The sequence below is a fragment of the Colletes latitarsis genome, chromosome 5 (genome assembly GCF_051014445.1).
Source record: "Colletes latitarsis isolate SP2378_abdomen chromosome 5, iyColLati1, whole genome shotgun sequence".
Taxonomy (NCBI): Eukaryota; Metazoa; Arthropoda; class Insecta; order Hymenoptera; family Colletidae; genus Colletes; species Colletes latitarsis.
The window spans coordinates 36,006,880-36,020,930 of record NC_135138.1 but is presented as its reverse complement, the minus strand read 5'-3'; the positions used below and the strand labels follow the sequence as shown (position 1 = coordinate 36,020,930).

At 38.2% G+C, this 14,051-nt stretch overlaps 1 protein-coding gene across 1 annotated transcript; it reads right to left on the bottom strand.

Moving 5' to 3' along the window:
- Nucleotides 1-1,231: 1,231 nt before the first annotated feature.
- Nucleotides 1,232-13,305, bottom strand: LOC143342245 (sortilin-related receptor). Its single transcript, XM_076765939.1, has 11 exons — nt 13,014-13,305; nt 11,082-11,357; nt 10,841-11,002; nt 10,468-10,764; nt 10,108-10,373; nt 6,273-9,983; nt 5,608-6,161; nt 5,283-5,536; nt 4,486-4,963; nt 4,170-4,376; nt 1,232-3,977 (listed from the first exon to the last, which is right to left on the bottom strand). The coding sequence occupies exons 1-11, from the start codon at nt 13,278-13,280 to the stop codon at nt 3,916-3,918; spliced, it is 6,534 nt and encodes a 2,177-aa protein (XP_076622054.1). The 5' UTR covers nt 13,281-13,305; the 3' UTR covers nt 1,232-3,915.
- Nucleotides 13,306-14,051: the final 746 nt, after the last annotated feature.

Below are 14,051 nucleotides of genomic sequence, written 5' to 3'. Positions count from 1 at the left end.
GACCTTGGACTTGTCGCATTAGCAGCACTGTTGCTACGCAGCGTGCCGGTGCCTCGAAAAACTGACCCCCACCAACTTACATATACTAATGCGTAAGCACCTCGATCGAGCCTCGAAGTTTATTTCGAAGAGAAGATTAGACCTCAGCATTGTTGATATTTGTAATCGAGGATACCCTAGGTGGAAACCGCGGTCGTAAAAGAAATACAATAAAGAATCCAGGCTAACATTCCATTCCCCAATGATTTATTACCTTTACACTTTTACGATGTCACTCTGCGAAACAACCGTTTTTCAACAGATTCGATTATTTCTCTTGAAGAATAAATATTTAACTTTAGAATAGATTATCGATCCAATGAACAAATTTTAGCAAACACACTTCCAAGTACACGTATAAACGATGGAGTTACGTCATTCGTATTACAATGAAATCAAAAAATATAGTAATTACAATTCAAAATTAGCATTCAGCAAAGCGATAAAAATACATACGACGAATGGTTATAACTGTATATTTTCCTCAAATTAGCTCTGAAAACCTAGGAAACTAGTCCATTGTGGAATTAGTCAGCAGACACTCTTGTCGTTTCACTTTTTGACAACTATACACAACAATATCGTCTTTACGCGAAAACTATTCGTAATATTCAAATTGCTTGAACGAATTAAGAAAATATGTGAATCAAAGTACTGCAAACTAAACAGTATTAAACAATAGTAACATATATTTGATATTCTTTAATTAAATAGAATTTAAACAACATTCACGGATAACAAGTAATACTGACATTCGCTTACCTGTAAAGAAAAACATTTTCATTAAAATTATTAGCAGAAAACCGTGACTATCGTATATACTGTAACGCGTAGAGCTCTGTTTTGTCTGTACAATTACAAAGAAATTGTAAAACGAATGTAGCAAAAACTTTGAAGCAGTTTTATGAACCATTAATCGTTAAATAATGATGGAATTTCTAAAAATTTAGGAAAATCTCGTTTGGATCTACAACTGTGTAGAAATAGTGTCGCTGACCTCAAAGTATTAATGTCTTATTAGTTTTACATAAATTTAACAGAGCATTTGGTAGTATTGGCAATTAGGAATTACTTCATTATTATTTTATTACATAATAACTACGATGTTAAACATGTATTTACTTCATTATGAAGCAACACGCAACCAGTATGCGCGACAGTCATTTCTCTTTCCTCGAAAACAAAGTCTCACTTCTCAGTGCCTTAATTTCATTTATTTACACGCAAATATATTATATGTATACGTATATATTTTTATATATTATGTATATATCACTGTTATATTGCTATAACCCTTGAGATTTACACGTACAAGCTACGCACCCTTAAAATCGTCGTTCTCGCGAAACTGGACCGAAATATCCGAGTCCATCGTTCTCGTTCACCCTTGTTCTCGTTTCTTCTTTGTGTAACAATATCGTGTTAACAATGTAAAACGGGTTAATTGCAATCCCAACAACGCTTTATCTCAGAGTATTCGTCGAGTATTTGTTATCGTTTAATCGCATTAAAATCGACAAAATTAAAAGTACTGAAAACTACAAGTTGCATACAAGTAAAACCAAACATACAATCAAGGCAAAATAAAGCTCGATACGCGGCAAAATTCGATAATAAAAATTTATCAGATCTTTTATCGCTTGAAAGTCGTTGGAACGTTCGACAAAAAATTTACAACAAAGCCCACTGTGGCAATTTAAATAATCGAATTTATAATTTACAAGTTACTCTTTAGAAATACCGAAAACATTGTTCCTGAGATTAAACACATTTCGAGTTGAAACCGATATAAACCTAGTCGTTTAGATGCGACGCAGCAACGAACAGACCTTGATAATACTGCTTGATACTTCCTATTCCCAAACAAATTTACCTGTCTATCCTATCTGTTGAGCGATAAATCGTTGAATCTTCGTTCGACGTATGCAAGTTTACAATCGTGTGTGATCTCTCCGATTAGACTTAAAATTACAATGACGATTTTTTCTCCTAAATAAAGAGGAAATTCTAATGACTTCTCGTACACGCTTTCCTCTCAAGAGAAAATTACCGTCGACCTTTCGTTCGAAAGGAATAAAAATTCGGTTAAAAATCGCTTTACGAACATTTCAAGTTTTGTACCTAACTAATATTCCATGAAATTAATCGATTCCGTGTATAAAAGAGGGCATCGAACTAGTTCGCTGAAGACATAAATCTTGGATTTTTCAAAGCGAGTTTTCAATATTAATAGAGCGAAGTTACAAACACGTCCAACCGCTTCGTTTATTTATTATTTACATCTACAGGTTGTACCTTAATACGAGGCAAGTACTACAAAGATTCATACACTAGCTAGAAACTATCAATCAAATTCATAGAAATCCTATATCCCAAAAGTAATACGAATAATGCTATGCAAAAATTCAGTACGTGTATAAAAACCTCTATAAAGCTGGTAAAACTTGGATTATAAAGAAATCCAATGTGATGCTTAAAAAAGTTTTTGCAAAATTAATTTGTCAATATGTTCCAGATAAATAAACAATCGATGAAACATAACATGAAAACAATGTCGTATGGAATATATATTTACATGAACATTTATTGTGGTTTCAGGATCTGAATCCATCCCTACAGTACTTGCCACATATTTAAAAACACTGTATAATAAAATCCAAACGTTGTCCCTTTCTAATGAAACTGTGAACCGTACAGTTTCACCTGAACAATGTTCAAGGCGAAACGTACTAGTTCCTCGATCAGCAAGCTTAAAAGATACAATGTTTTTTAACGAAAAATTATTCATGAAATTGGTGATCCAATCATCTGCTTCCTTCCTTAGTGAATCACGACCTAAGTATAGAGTCACCAATCATCGTCGCCATTATACTGAAATGATTAAACTAACGGAACTCTCACCGCTGTCACAAGCTTCATGGACTTTTTCTTAAAGTATGAATAAGCTTATTCGAGTGTCTGTGTATTACATAAAAAAGATTTATTACAAAAAAAGTAAAAGACGCAGAGCAAATCCGCTCGTATAAATGCAGACTTCGGAGAAGAAAAATTTCTCAAAAAGGAAAACCCAACGGGACTTCACTTTCCGTACGAATATTCCAAAACATAGACGATGAAAGAACTTCGTCATAGTATATATGATTTCCTCATAATGCATATACATACAGTAGAAATCCGTATGAACGTCATTTTATGCATGGCATCTCGAAAACGTTCATGGGTTCTGCGGTTCGGTACAAAATATTTACTATATATACAAATTACTCTCTCTCTCGCTCTCTTTCCCTTTTTCTCTTTCCCATCCCCTCTCCCTCTCCCTTTCTCTGTCTCTCTCATGCGCTGTCTGACCTTTACAGATATATCAAATAAGAGGTTCCATCTCTGCGGCCCCGCCGATATGACGTAAACTTAACTTTCCGTATACTAATCAATATCATGTACATGTGTAATTAGATCTCTACACAACATAAGGTGATGATATGCAAAAGCTTTCATGTAAGTGCTCTAAGCAGCCCGTCTGATCAATCTGTATGTACTATAATTAATGAAGTGTATCAGTTTTGAGCCACTTCCATAAAAGCTTTTCACTTTTGTGATCAAGTCTTATCTGTCTGTATGTTTGTCTGTGTGTATTTTTGTGTAATTGTGTGTGTATATGCGCGCGCGTGCACGCGTGCTCTAAGTTATCATATTAATAATAGTGTCTTGGCACATTTCTCCTAACATGTAAATATCATATTTATATTCATGTACGTATATATACGTGTAGTGTAGCTGCTGAGTTTGTTACGCATGCTTGTTAATGTGTGTGGGTGTGTATTTGTGGAGGGGGAGAGAGTGTGTATATTTACTACAGACGCTGTATGATATCTGGGTTTATGCTATTACCAACGGTTCATCATCAGAAAAGCCTCGGATAACAGGGCTATCTTCTTCTTCTGTAAAAAGATAACGTATAATTAAGTAATTGTTTTAACGTTTGCGAAACGTCAGCAACTTGCTAAACTTAAACGCGACATTCATCCGGAAGCTATGAATACTGACACTGACACCAGCCGAGAAAGCCTCAAATCTCGAATAATCCTCTCGTTTTTCTGTTTAAACAAAACTCAAATATCAAATAAACCAACCTAGACCATCTGTAGTTCCTGGGAAAGTTGCTTGCCCGCGTCTAGTATCATAGTGACTATTGGCAAACTGCGTGAAAGTATTAGACAATCTTCTATGTCTTACGACGAAATAAGCCAACGCAGACCCCAGAGCCAAAATAAGCAAACAGATCGGAATTGCAAACGACAAGATGTTCGATGTGTTCATCGTTACTGGCATCGATGTTTCTGAAAGGATCAATTATCATCGTTTATGATGAAAATCCTATGAATTATACCTATATAAATTTTAATTTTAAAACTCTAACTAACGTGACGTATACAATGAGATAATTACCTGCAGAGTTCCTGGTGCTCAAAATCTCGCTCAAGACACTTCGATAACCTTCATCGGTGACCAAACGAACAGCAATTGTATAAATTACACCTGGCTTAACGCCCTTAAAAATGTACGGTGGCTGATTGACTTTATAAATAGTAGAAATCGATTCATTCATCGTGCGCGATTCTTCAACTACCAGAATCTCATAATGATAGTTTTCGTTTTTCAGACTTTCCGGTAAATCATGCTCTTGCCAAAAAATAACATAATCCTGATCTTTGTGTATAACCGTCAATTGATGAGGTGGCGGAATTGGTGGGGCTGTATAGATGTATGGCTGACTTGGTATAGCGTTATCAACATTCGTTGATACAACGATTCGATATTTTCCACCATGTTTTATCGAGTTAAACGTGTGCTTCATTATCGTTTCGTTCGTTGGTGGTAAAGTGACAACAAAATGTTTGTTCAATACCATCTCTAACACGGTAATCTAGAATCAAGGCAATACACCTACAGTAAACACCTTCTACAGATCTATTTTTATTTGTAAAAGCTAACTCAGTTTAATCCAGGGTAATTTACGTCTAATCGAACCCAGTCAGTCCAAATTATACTCTACTGTTTCTTTTAAACTAAATTTTAAAATTTGTGGTATTTCATTTAAATCAGCCCTATCGAATATCCTCTAAACTATTGATAAAACTACAAAATGTTTCAGATATAAAGATCTTATTTACTGTTGTGTGAAAAAACTTGTCAAAATAAAATTATCCCGTTTCAATGAAATGTATCGAAGTATCAGAACTCACCGTGTACTGGATAGGTTCGTCGATCGTGGGGCAACTTGAACTCCATGAAACAACTATGGTATCCTGTTTATCCGACGGCATGACCCTTAATTTCTTCGGCGGAGCGCGTTGATTGAAATGTGTAAATACTGGAATAGGTGGAGTCAAAGCACCCGCGCCATAGTCTCCGTTAACACCAACCGCGAACATGTAGAACTCACAGGCCTCCAAATCCTTGATAGTAGCTGACACGTTCGTGGTGAGAAGCTTATAATCTGTAAACATAATTCCCTAAGATTAATAAAAACCTGGTAACACGATATACATTCGTTCTCCACGAAATTACCTTTGAAGAATTCCACTATATCGATAGCATAATGAACCGCATACTGCCACCTGATCTTCCGAGTACTCTTTGGCGGCTCCCAAGACAATTTCACCGTTGTTCCGTGCGGTTTAACTAATTGAGCAACGAATTGTGTCACCAATGGTAAAGGTGTGCCTTCCGTAGTAGCGAATATGAGAGCAGCCTTTCCGACATACTTCTTCTTTACAGCACTGATCTCAAAAGTGTATTTAACTCCCGGAGCCAGTTTAGTAATTTCTATTTGATTCTCCAACGTTGAGATCATTCGCAACGAGGGATAATGAGCAGGAGCCTTTGGAGTAATGTGATATCCATCGACGGATTTCATTGGCTTCCAAGCTAAGGTAACAGACTGATTCGTGGTCGAGACCACCTTCAGACCCTCGATGTCGTCTACATTCGCAGATCCGTCGAAAGTCAAGGTTGCCACGTTCGAAGAAGCAGACTCGTATTCTTCGTTTTTGGCTATCACCCAGAAAGAATAATTCTTGCCCGCCTCGAAAAGCATGTAGATAATCGCTGACGTCTTGAGTCTAAAGTACGAATTAAAAATTGTTATAATATCGAATTTCTGCTCTTGTAACAATTATGAAGTATTATTATATGGGATCGGAACAATTATTATTTTTAAAAGAGTTTCAAACCCTGGTCTAAAGAATTGCATGGGCGGTATAGGTGGTGCAACGAAGCCTTCGTAACCGATGATGGGTCCGTTCGGATTCAGGGGTGGCAGCCAGCTGATCTCCACACGAGTTCCATTACCCTGTCTGACAGTGACATTCCGTGGTTCCGAAGGAACACCTTTCCCGGTTGTGACAATCTGATATTTCGCCGGTGGGAATACGGTAGACTGTCCCTTTAGCCTAACGTGAACCGTTGCGTTGTAACGAGTATAAGGCTTGAGGTCATTAAACTGATATTCCATTTCCTCGATCCATTCGGTGGCGTTGGTCCAATTAGCACCAGGTTCCGCATACGCAATGGATGGTAAGAATTCGAAAGTGACGTTTATAGGTACCGGCATCCACCAGAACATGAAAAAGCTGGTAGCATTTACTGATCGTTCATCGACTCCCATCATGAGGACCTGATAAACGCGGGAGCTATTCTTTTCGCAGTTGCTCTCGTCAAAGCCGTCTAGGCAATCCGGATAACCGTCGCAATAAGCCGACAATGAGTAGCAACGAATCTCGTCACAGGGAAACAGTCCTACGAGACAAGACGGCGTGGCAGCTGGGCTAGAATGTTGCTCGCCCGAACAACCTAATTCGTCGCTGCCGTCGAGACACTCTTCTATACCATTGCAGACATCTCTTATACGTATACAACCGCCGTCCATGCGACACTTGAACTGGCCTTTCTTACAGGCGACCTGGACTCCATCGCAGCGCGCCTCGTCTTCACCGGCAGGACAGTCTTTCGACCCGTCGCACACCCACGCGTCCTGAATACATTCACCGTTTAGGCATTGAAATTGTTGTTCTCGGCAAACTTTGGGCTGTTCGGTAATAGAGACGATAGTGGCGTCGACTTCCTCGGCGTTTCCGCAGCCGATCTCATCGGAATCATCGCCGCAGTCGTCCATGCTGTCACATTTCCACCAATAAGGCACGCACTTCTTATTGTTGCACATGAACATCCAGTCGTTGCAGAGACTGGTAGGCAGCATCGGAGCCAATGGTGCCGGAGGAACCGTGACGGTACAGTTCGCTTCGTCCGAACCATCGAAGCAATCTTCGTCCCCGTCGCATACGAAAAACTGGTAAATACATCGATTTTTGGCCAACCGTGACGAATTACACGTAAATTGCCAACTCTCGCAAACCATATTGGTGCAGTCTGCCTCGTCCATACCGTCGATGCAGTCTGGATCACCGTCGCACTTCCAACTAGTCGGTATACACGCGTGGTTTGATTTACACAGTATCTCGTCGGATCTGCAAGTACTTGGAGTCATTTTTCCCTTACAAGACTTCTCGTCGGAACCGTCCCGGCAGTCATCCTCTCCATCGCAGATCCACCTGTGCGATATACACCTACCGTTGTCGCATCTGAATTGGTACTCGGTGCAATTCGAGTACGTGCAATTCATCTCGTCCTTGCCGTCCTTGCAATCCTTATCCAGGTCGCAGACCCAGTACTTGGAGATGCACTTGTCGTCGCATTCGAATCTGTTCGAGTTACACATGGTCCTGTTGCAGTAAATCTCATCCGAGTTGTCGCCACAATCGTTGTCGCCGTCGCAACGCCAAAAAGCGGGGATGCATATGTCATTACGACAAGCAAACTGATTTGCCGCGCAGGTACTGGCTACTCGTGGACACGTGGAATTTGCGAACGGTTCGATGCCACCCGGACACATGCATTTCCCCTCGCTCATCTCCATTCCGTCCGGACAAAGGCACACGTGACCACCGCGAGGCGCGCCCACGCAAATGTGCGAACAGGTACTGTTGCTGCAAGCGTTGGTGCCAAACTGCGTGCTGTGACCGAACACTTTCAGATCCATTAGACCAGGTAACTGGCCAATAATCGTAGTTATACCTAAACCGTAATTTTTATCCGCGACGAATATCATAGACTGTTTCCAATCGTCCCAATACATATTGTCCTTAAAGACCGCAACAGCGAAAGGGTGCGATACCCTACCGTTCTTCGAGATCACCTTCTTGAACTTCTTGCCATCGAAATCACTAGACCCAATATAATCCTGTCTAGCATCTACCCAATAAATACGTTCCGATATATAGTCTATCGTTATTCCATTTGGCCACTCGACGGTTGGTTCAACGAATAACCGTTTCACGTCTGTCCCATCAAGATTGGCCCTTGAAACGGAAGCATTGGACGGAGCCCAATCGGTCCAGAACATATACCCATTCATCGGATGAACTGCTATACCTCTGGGCTTCATCAAATTGTTAGGACCGAGAATGGTTCTTCGCATTCTACCCATAGTGGATATGTCCGTCCTAATTACTTGAATTCTCATCTTAACGCCGTCTACGAAATAGAGAAGATTCGACACCCAGTCGAGCGCCATTCCTTCTATAGAACTCAAGTCGGTTTCCACCAATATCTCAGGATAACTAGTGCCATAATTGAAACACTGCCTACCAATTGTATCGTTCACAATGTCCGCCCAATACAGACAGTTATTTTTCATATCAAATTCTATGGCTATCACGTTCTTTATACCGTGAACTGGCAACTTTTCCAATTTCTCTTCTACCAAACTGATGCGCGATATATGTTCTCGTTGAGCCACCAACAAAATTTCAGACACCTCCGATATAGGACACGGAATTTCGTCCGGCTCGAAGTTCCTGGCCAATCCACCGATGCACTCGTCGTCGGTTATCTTTACATAACCCTTCGTCCGATTATAAAATTTTCCAGGTTTACAGGTGCTTGGCACAGCGTAGGGGTCATGAAGAATTGTCGATTTGTCGCGAATACAATGATACGGGTAGCCATCTCGCACGAACCCAAAATCGCACTCGTAGTCGTTGTAATCGCACTGACATATTTTCGTCTTTATAGGACGATCGTAATCCATGCCTGTGTAACATTTTGCTTGCGCTGCTCTTCTCTGGTAAGTCTCCATTCGGCCCAATACGCAGGGCATCACCGGTTGCTCCGTGCTCGACGGAGACCAGAACTTGAAGTCATCTTTGGTGCAATATCTTTCGAACACACTCCGCAAGTCAACTTTAATTATCAACCATTGATGCTGCCCGCTGTCTGAACCAAACATCGTAAACACTGTCGTGTTTTCACCCGGTTCGGTCATCAATCCGTACACTCGTAACATTTTTTCGTTAAACTTATACGACTGCCATGATTCACCCTCGTCGACGGAATAAAATAGATCGCTCGTTTCGCCGCGTGACTTGAAATACTTTACAGCCACCAACAGACCACCATGATCGCCCATATTGAAAAAGAAATAATCCTTGAGGACTTGCTTCCACGTGAGACCAGCGTCTCTAGACACGTAAAGAGCAGGATGACCTTTAAGATTTGGCCCTATAACCCCGGTTGCCATTATAATGCCGGGTGCAGATTTCGAGCTCATGATCGACACCGACCTCGTCACGGGATATAACTGATTAAAACGTTGACTCAGATGTAACGAACAATCTTTCGTACAATGGATATAGAAACCTTCGTGATTCGCAGTAGGTGGTTTTATGGGGTTCCATGTAGCTCCGTGATCGAATGTTATTAACGATACTAAATGCTCTGGTCCGATAGAGCCTGATTTCGGTGTTCCTTTTACTTGCGACGCTATGTAAATACCACGAAGACCCTCAACCTTATACAAGTCTGTAAATGCCTCGTCGGCTACGTCACTGAAAAAAAGAAACAAAGGGACGCGTATAAATATATCCGACATTTCAATAATGAAATTCCTAAATTACTGAACATGTTCGCGATAAAAGTTCATACAACAAAATTGTATTATACCATACTTACTTTAACCAACTGTCTTTCCAAGTGCTATTTGGGAAAAATGTAAGAATTCCGTCAAGCGATAAAACGAAAGTTGCCTTCTTTTGATCGATCACTTCTGATATATAAAGATTGACTTGAGTCTCATTGTGGGCAACCGCAACAAAGACTCTATTATGAGAAACGTCGACGATGTGGTAATTTTTACAAGGTAAATCTGTATTGAACTCGGCCTTAACAAAATTATTAGTCTTATAAGACACGTAAAGACTCAAGTTTTCTGATCCATTCTGTTGAACAAAGTTTTCTTTGTTTTTATTCGCCTTCTAAACTTGATTATTTGTAAACATATAATATAAACATAGTAAAATAGTCATCGCATACCTTTCCGTCCTTCGATGTTGCAAACCTATAATTCCCTCTAATTTGAAAATCTTCGACGTTAGTGATTACGACTGCCAACGATCTGTTGAACAGTATGTTCCACGCAAGCGATTCGAATTGAATCGTTCGATTCATAGAATCCAATTTTTCCTCTAACAAAGGGAATTCCAGAACGGTGTTCGATCCGGAAGGCAGCATATGTTCGATCACTATGTTATGTGTAGAAGACCAAAAGAATGCTTTCACGTAACGATATATCGGCACCCACGTAAATCCCATGTCATTCGAATACCATAACTAAGTTAAAACACAATAATATTTATACGATAATAACACACGGGCGATACGTGAAAACGAAGACTGAAAAACTTACTTTTCGTACTGGACCTACTTTATCCAGAGCAAGAAGAATTCTAGGATCCATTTCATAAAATGAAATTTCACTTGGTTGGAATGGTAGTTTTACTCTTTCAATACGTTCGCCGTTATTGGATGTAATAAAAATTAAACTATTTGTACTGTCTACAAAGACACACTGCAGGACATAATAAATTACGAGAATAATAAAAACAGCTAATGGAAGAGAAAATGATACTAATTTGGTAGAAACTTACATATTTGTAAAATTTTGGATGATTGGTAAACTTATCTAAAGTTGCATATGCTGCATTTGGTTTAGAAGAAATCTTAAACTCTTCTGTCTTATTCTCAAATGTATCACCATAATCATAACTTATATATACAGCACTGGGATTGCTAGGTACAGAAACCTTGCTTCCTTGCAACCTTACTGTAGGTGTACTATCCCTTGCAAGACATATTATTACATTAGATCCTTCACCCACCCAATGTACCATCAACTGTTGATGCGAATCATTCATAGCATTAACCTGCAAACACAATTGTATAAATATCAATACAATTGTATAATTTTTTATCATACCCTTTCATATTTACATATTACAAAATATACATGTATAAGAAGAAAAAAGTATTAACTGTACCTTTAAATATTGTTCTTGATAAGTAACAAGAAATACTAAATAACATTGATCATAACATAGATAGGGATAAACTGATAATAAACACATTCATAATAAACATAAGGATAAACTGATAATAGGTATATCATCTACCAGAGGTATATACCAAGACAAGATAAAGGTTGCAGAAAATTCATATTATTAATTCTAAAATAAGTTGGAATATACCCATAAAATCTATGCAAGTACATGTACTTATATAACAAAATATTGAAAAATAGTTATATGATCTTATAATGAATGGATGGAAGTAAGAGATGAGTCATAAATGTGATACAAGAGATTTCTACAAACTCATCAATAGTTACTCATCAATCTCTTTACATTAAAAAAAAATGGTTGAAAATATTTGATTAAAATTTAATGAAAACTTAAGAATCATAATTTATAACAAAGAAGTAATATGAGTTTTTATTAGATTAATTTTTGCTATGAAAATTAATGTTGTATCAAAGTTCCAACTACTGTTATAAGTGTAATATAATGTAAATCTTAATTACTGTAGTTTACTTTGTCATACTATAGTTTATTTTAGAGACTGATGACACATTATACTTCTTTGTTATCAGTCATGCATGTATTACTGTACATACAACCTAGCATTTCATTGTGTTCAGAAGTATGACATACATCTATGACCAATTGGCACATACTTCTGTATCATCAAACTATTTTACAAATGTTTCTTATACAATATTGTTTCTTGATACAAATACAATATATCAACTTGAAGCAAGTTTCATCTTTCCCTTTTAATTCTTATTTCCATGTTAAATACATATATTTGCTCTCTATATATTTTTAAACATACATAATGAAAAACAAAGCAACGTAAACATTTCGAAATATTACTTCTGATTATTTGTTTGTTCGTAAACTCGAACAATTAACCCAAACGTTTATGAGAAAGAAAATATCGGATATATAATACGAATTTCGATGGTTCGATCATACAAAAATCTTTCTTCGTTAAACATAAATAGAAAATGCGAAATATGTCGTAGAAATTACACTGTAACAAAAACATAGACAATATTTGTTCGCGATTCGTGCATCAGAAAACGATCAAATCAATGCACGAGCATAACGATCAATAAGTGCTTCATTTGTCTAAACGAATATTAATGATAAAATAATAAATAAACAGAAAATTTTGTTAAAAATGAAAGAGGAGACGTGCAGAGCGGTTACTGACCTCTGCATGTCAATAACAGAACGACTATGACGCTATTATGTTTCGTCAGGATTGATTAAATTTAGTCCGGAAGGGACATAATACGGCAATTACGCTCTCCGTTGATCGACGCACAAAGGCAGTACTGTACACCGACCTTATTAACTGCTGCATAAAATTCTAAAATCATCCCTATCGGCGAACAAGTCCGCGAAGATAAGACAAAAATATCGCAAATTATGCGGAAAACGAGTTAATGGCATCTCCGCTCGCCGCGCACGATCGAAAGAATCGAATCGTTCGCGATACGCAAAAAGATGATCGCGTACCTTCGTTATGATGTTTGCTTTATTATTTGAATGCATCGGAGGGACATCCCTTCGATTTCGACTAGCTGACGTTTCGCTGGCATCATCCGAATATTCGTTCCGGTGGATGACAAGTGGTCGTTTGTAACCAAACGATTCATGGTCCTCCGTGATGTGAAGTGTAGTCGCTTTATCACCGTATCTTTGTCCATTATACGAACTCGTTAACAATATTAAATGAAAAACAAGCGCGGAGTAATAAAAGGCCGAACTGATCCGGCCGGCCATCTTGCTCAGACTGACTTTCTTTAATGACCACACACATATATATATATATGTGTTTGCACGTACAGATGTACAGGGTGTTCCAAAAATCCTCGCTTGTCTCGGGTAATTTCGATGGACTAAGGTACATTTCAAACGAACGTATTTACAACAGGTTTACTTATGTATTTATATTGCATTTTATCTTTCTTCAGACCTGTGTTATTTCTGATGGATGTTGCTAGCGATTTAAGCAATAATTTTATGTACTCAACTATATTGACAAAATAATTTCTGAATTGTGAAATATGTTGAAAAGTGTTAAATTTATGCATGACGAAAAGATATCTAGACAGTCAAGGATAATAAGATAAAGTAGGGGAGACGGAAAATAATCCCAGAAATTCTTGTAAATGTGTTCAACGACACACTGTACAAATGTGAGACTTGCAGATACATTGTAAACTGTATGAAATGTAATGAAACGTTTACAGAAAACATTTGTTAATGTTTGTCAAACGTTGAACACTTCTGAAACAAATTACAAGGTTTTGAATGAGTCATCGTGCGTAAGTATGTAATAAACAACTGCAAACGGTCATCATTGGGCGCATTTTGGAACACCGGGTGTAGTGCAAGGTTATGCACATATACTTATCTACGTCCCTAAGTTGCCAAGTTTAACGTGTTTTTCGTTCATGCGCACTAGAAATCATCTCAATATAGTATTAAAATCAAGGCAAAACAGGTATTTTATGGTCCCTGCTTTGTTGTTGAAAAATTGAAACGAAATAA

What these genes read in the sequence shown, in the direction of transcription:
- LOC143342245 (XM_076765939.1), bottom strand. Translation starts at nt 13,280, where the DNA reads ATGGCCGGCCGGATCAGTTCGGCCTTTTATTACTCCGCGCTTGTTTTT. An exon ending in GAGCACCAGGAACTCTGCAG is followed by an intron (nt 4,377 to 4,485) that starts GTAATTATCTCA and finishes TGATCCTTTCAG; the next exon opens with AAACATCGATGCCAGTAACG. An exon ending in AGGAACTACAGATGGTCTAG is followed by an intron (nt 3,978 to 4,169) that starts GTTGGTTTATTT and finishes ATCTTTTTACAG; the next exon opens with AAGAAGAAGATAGCCCTGTT.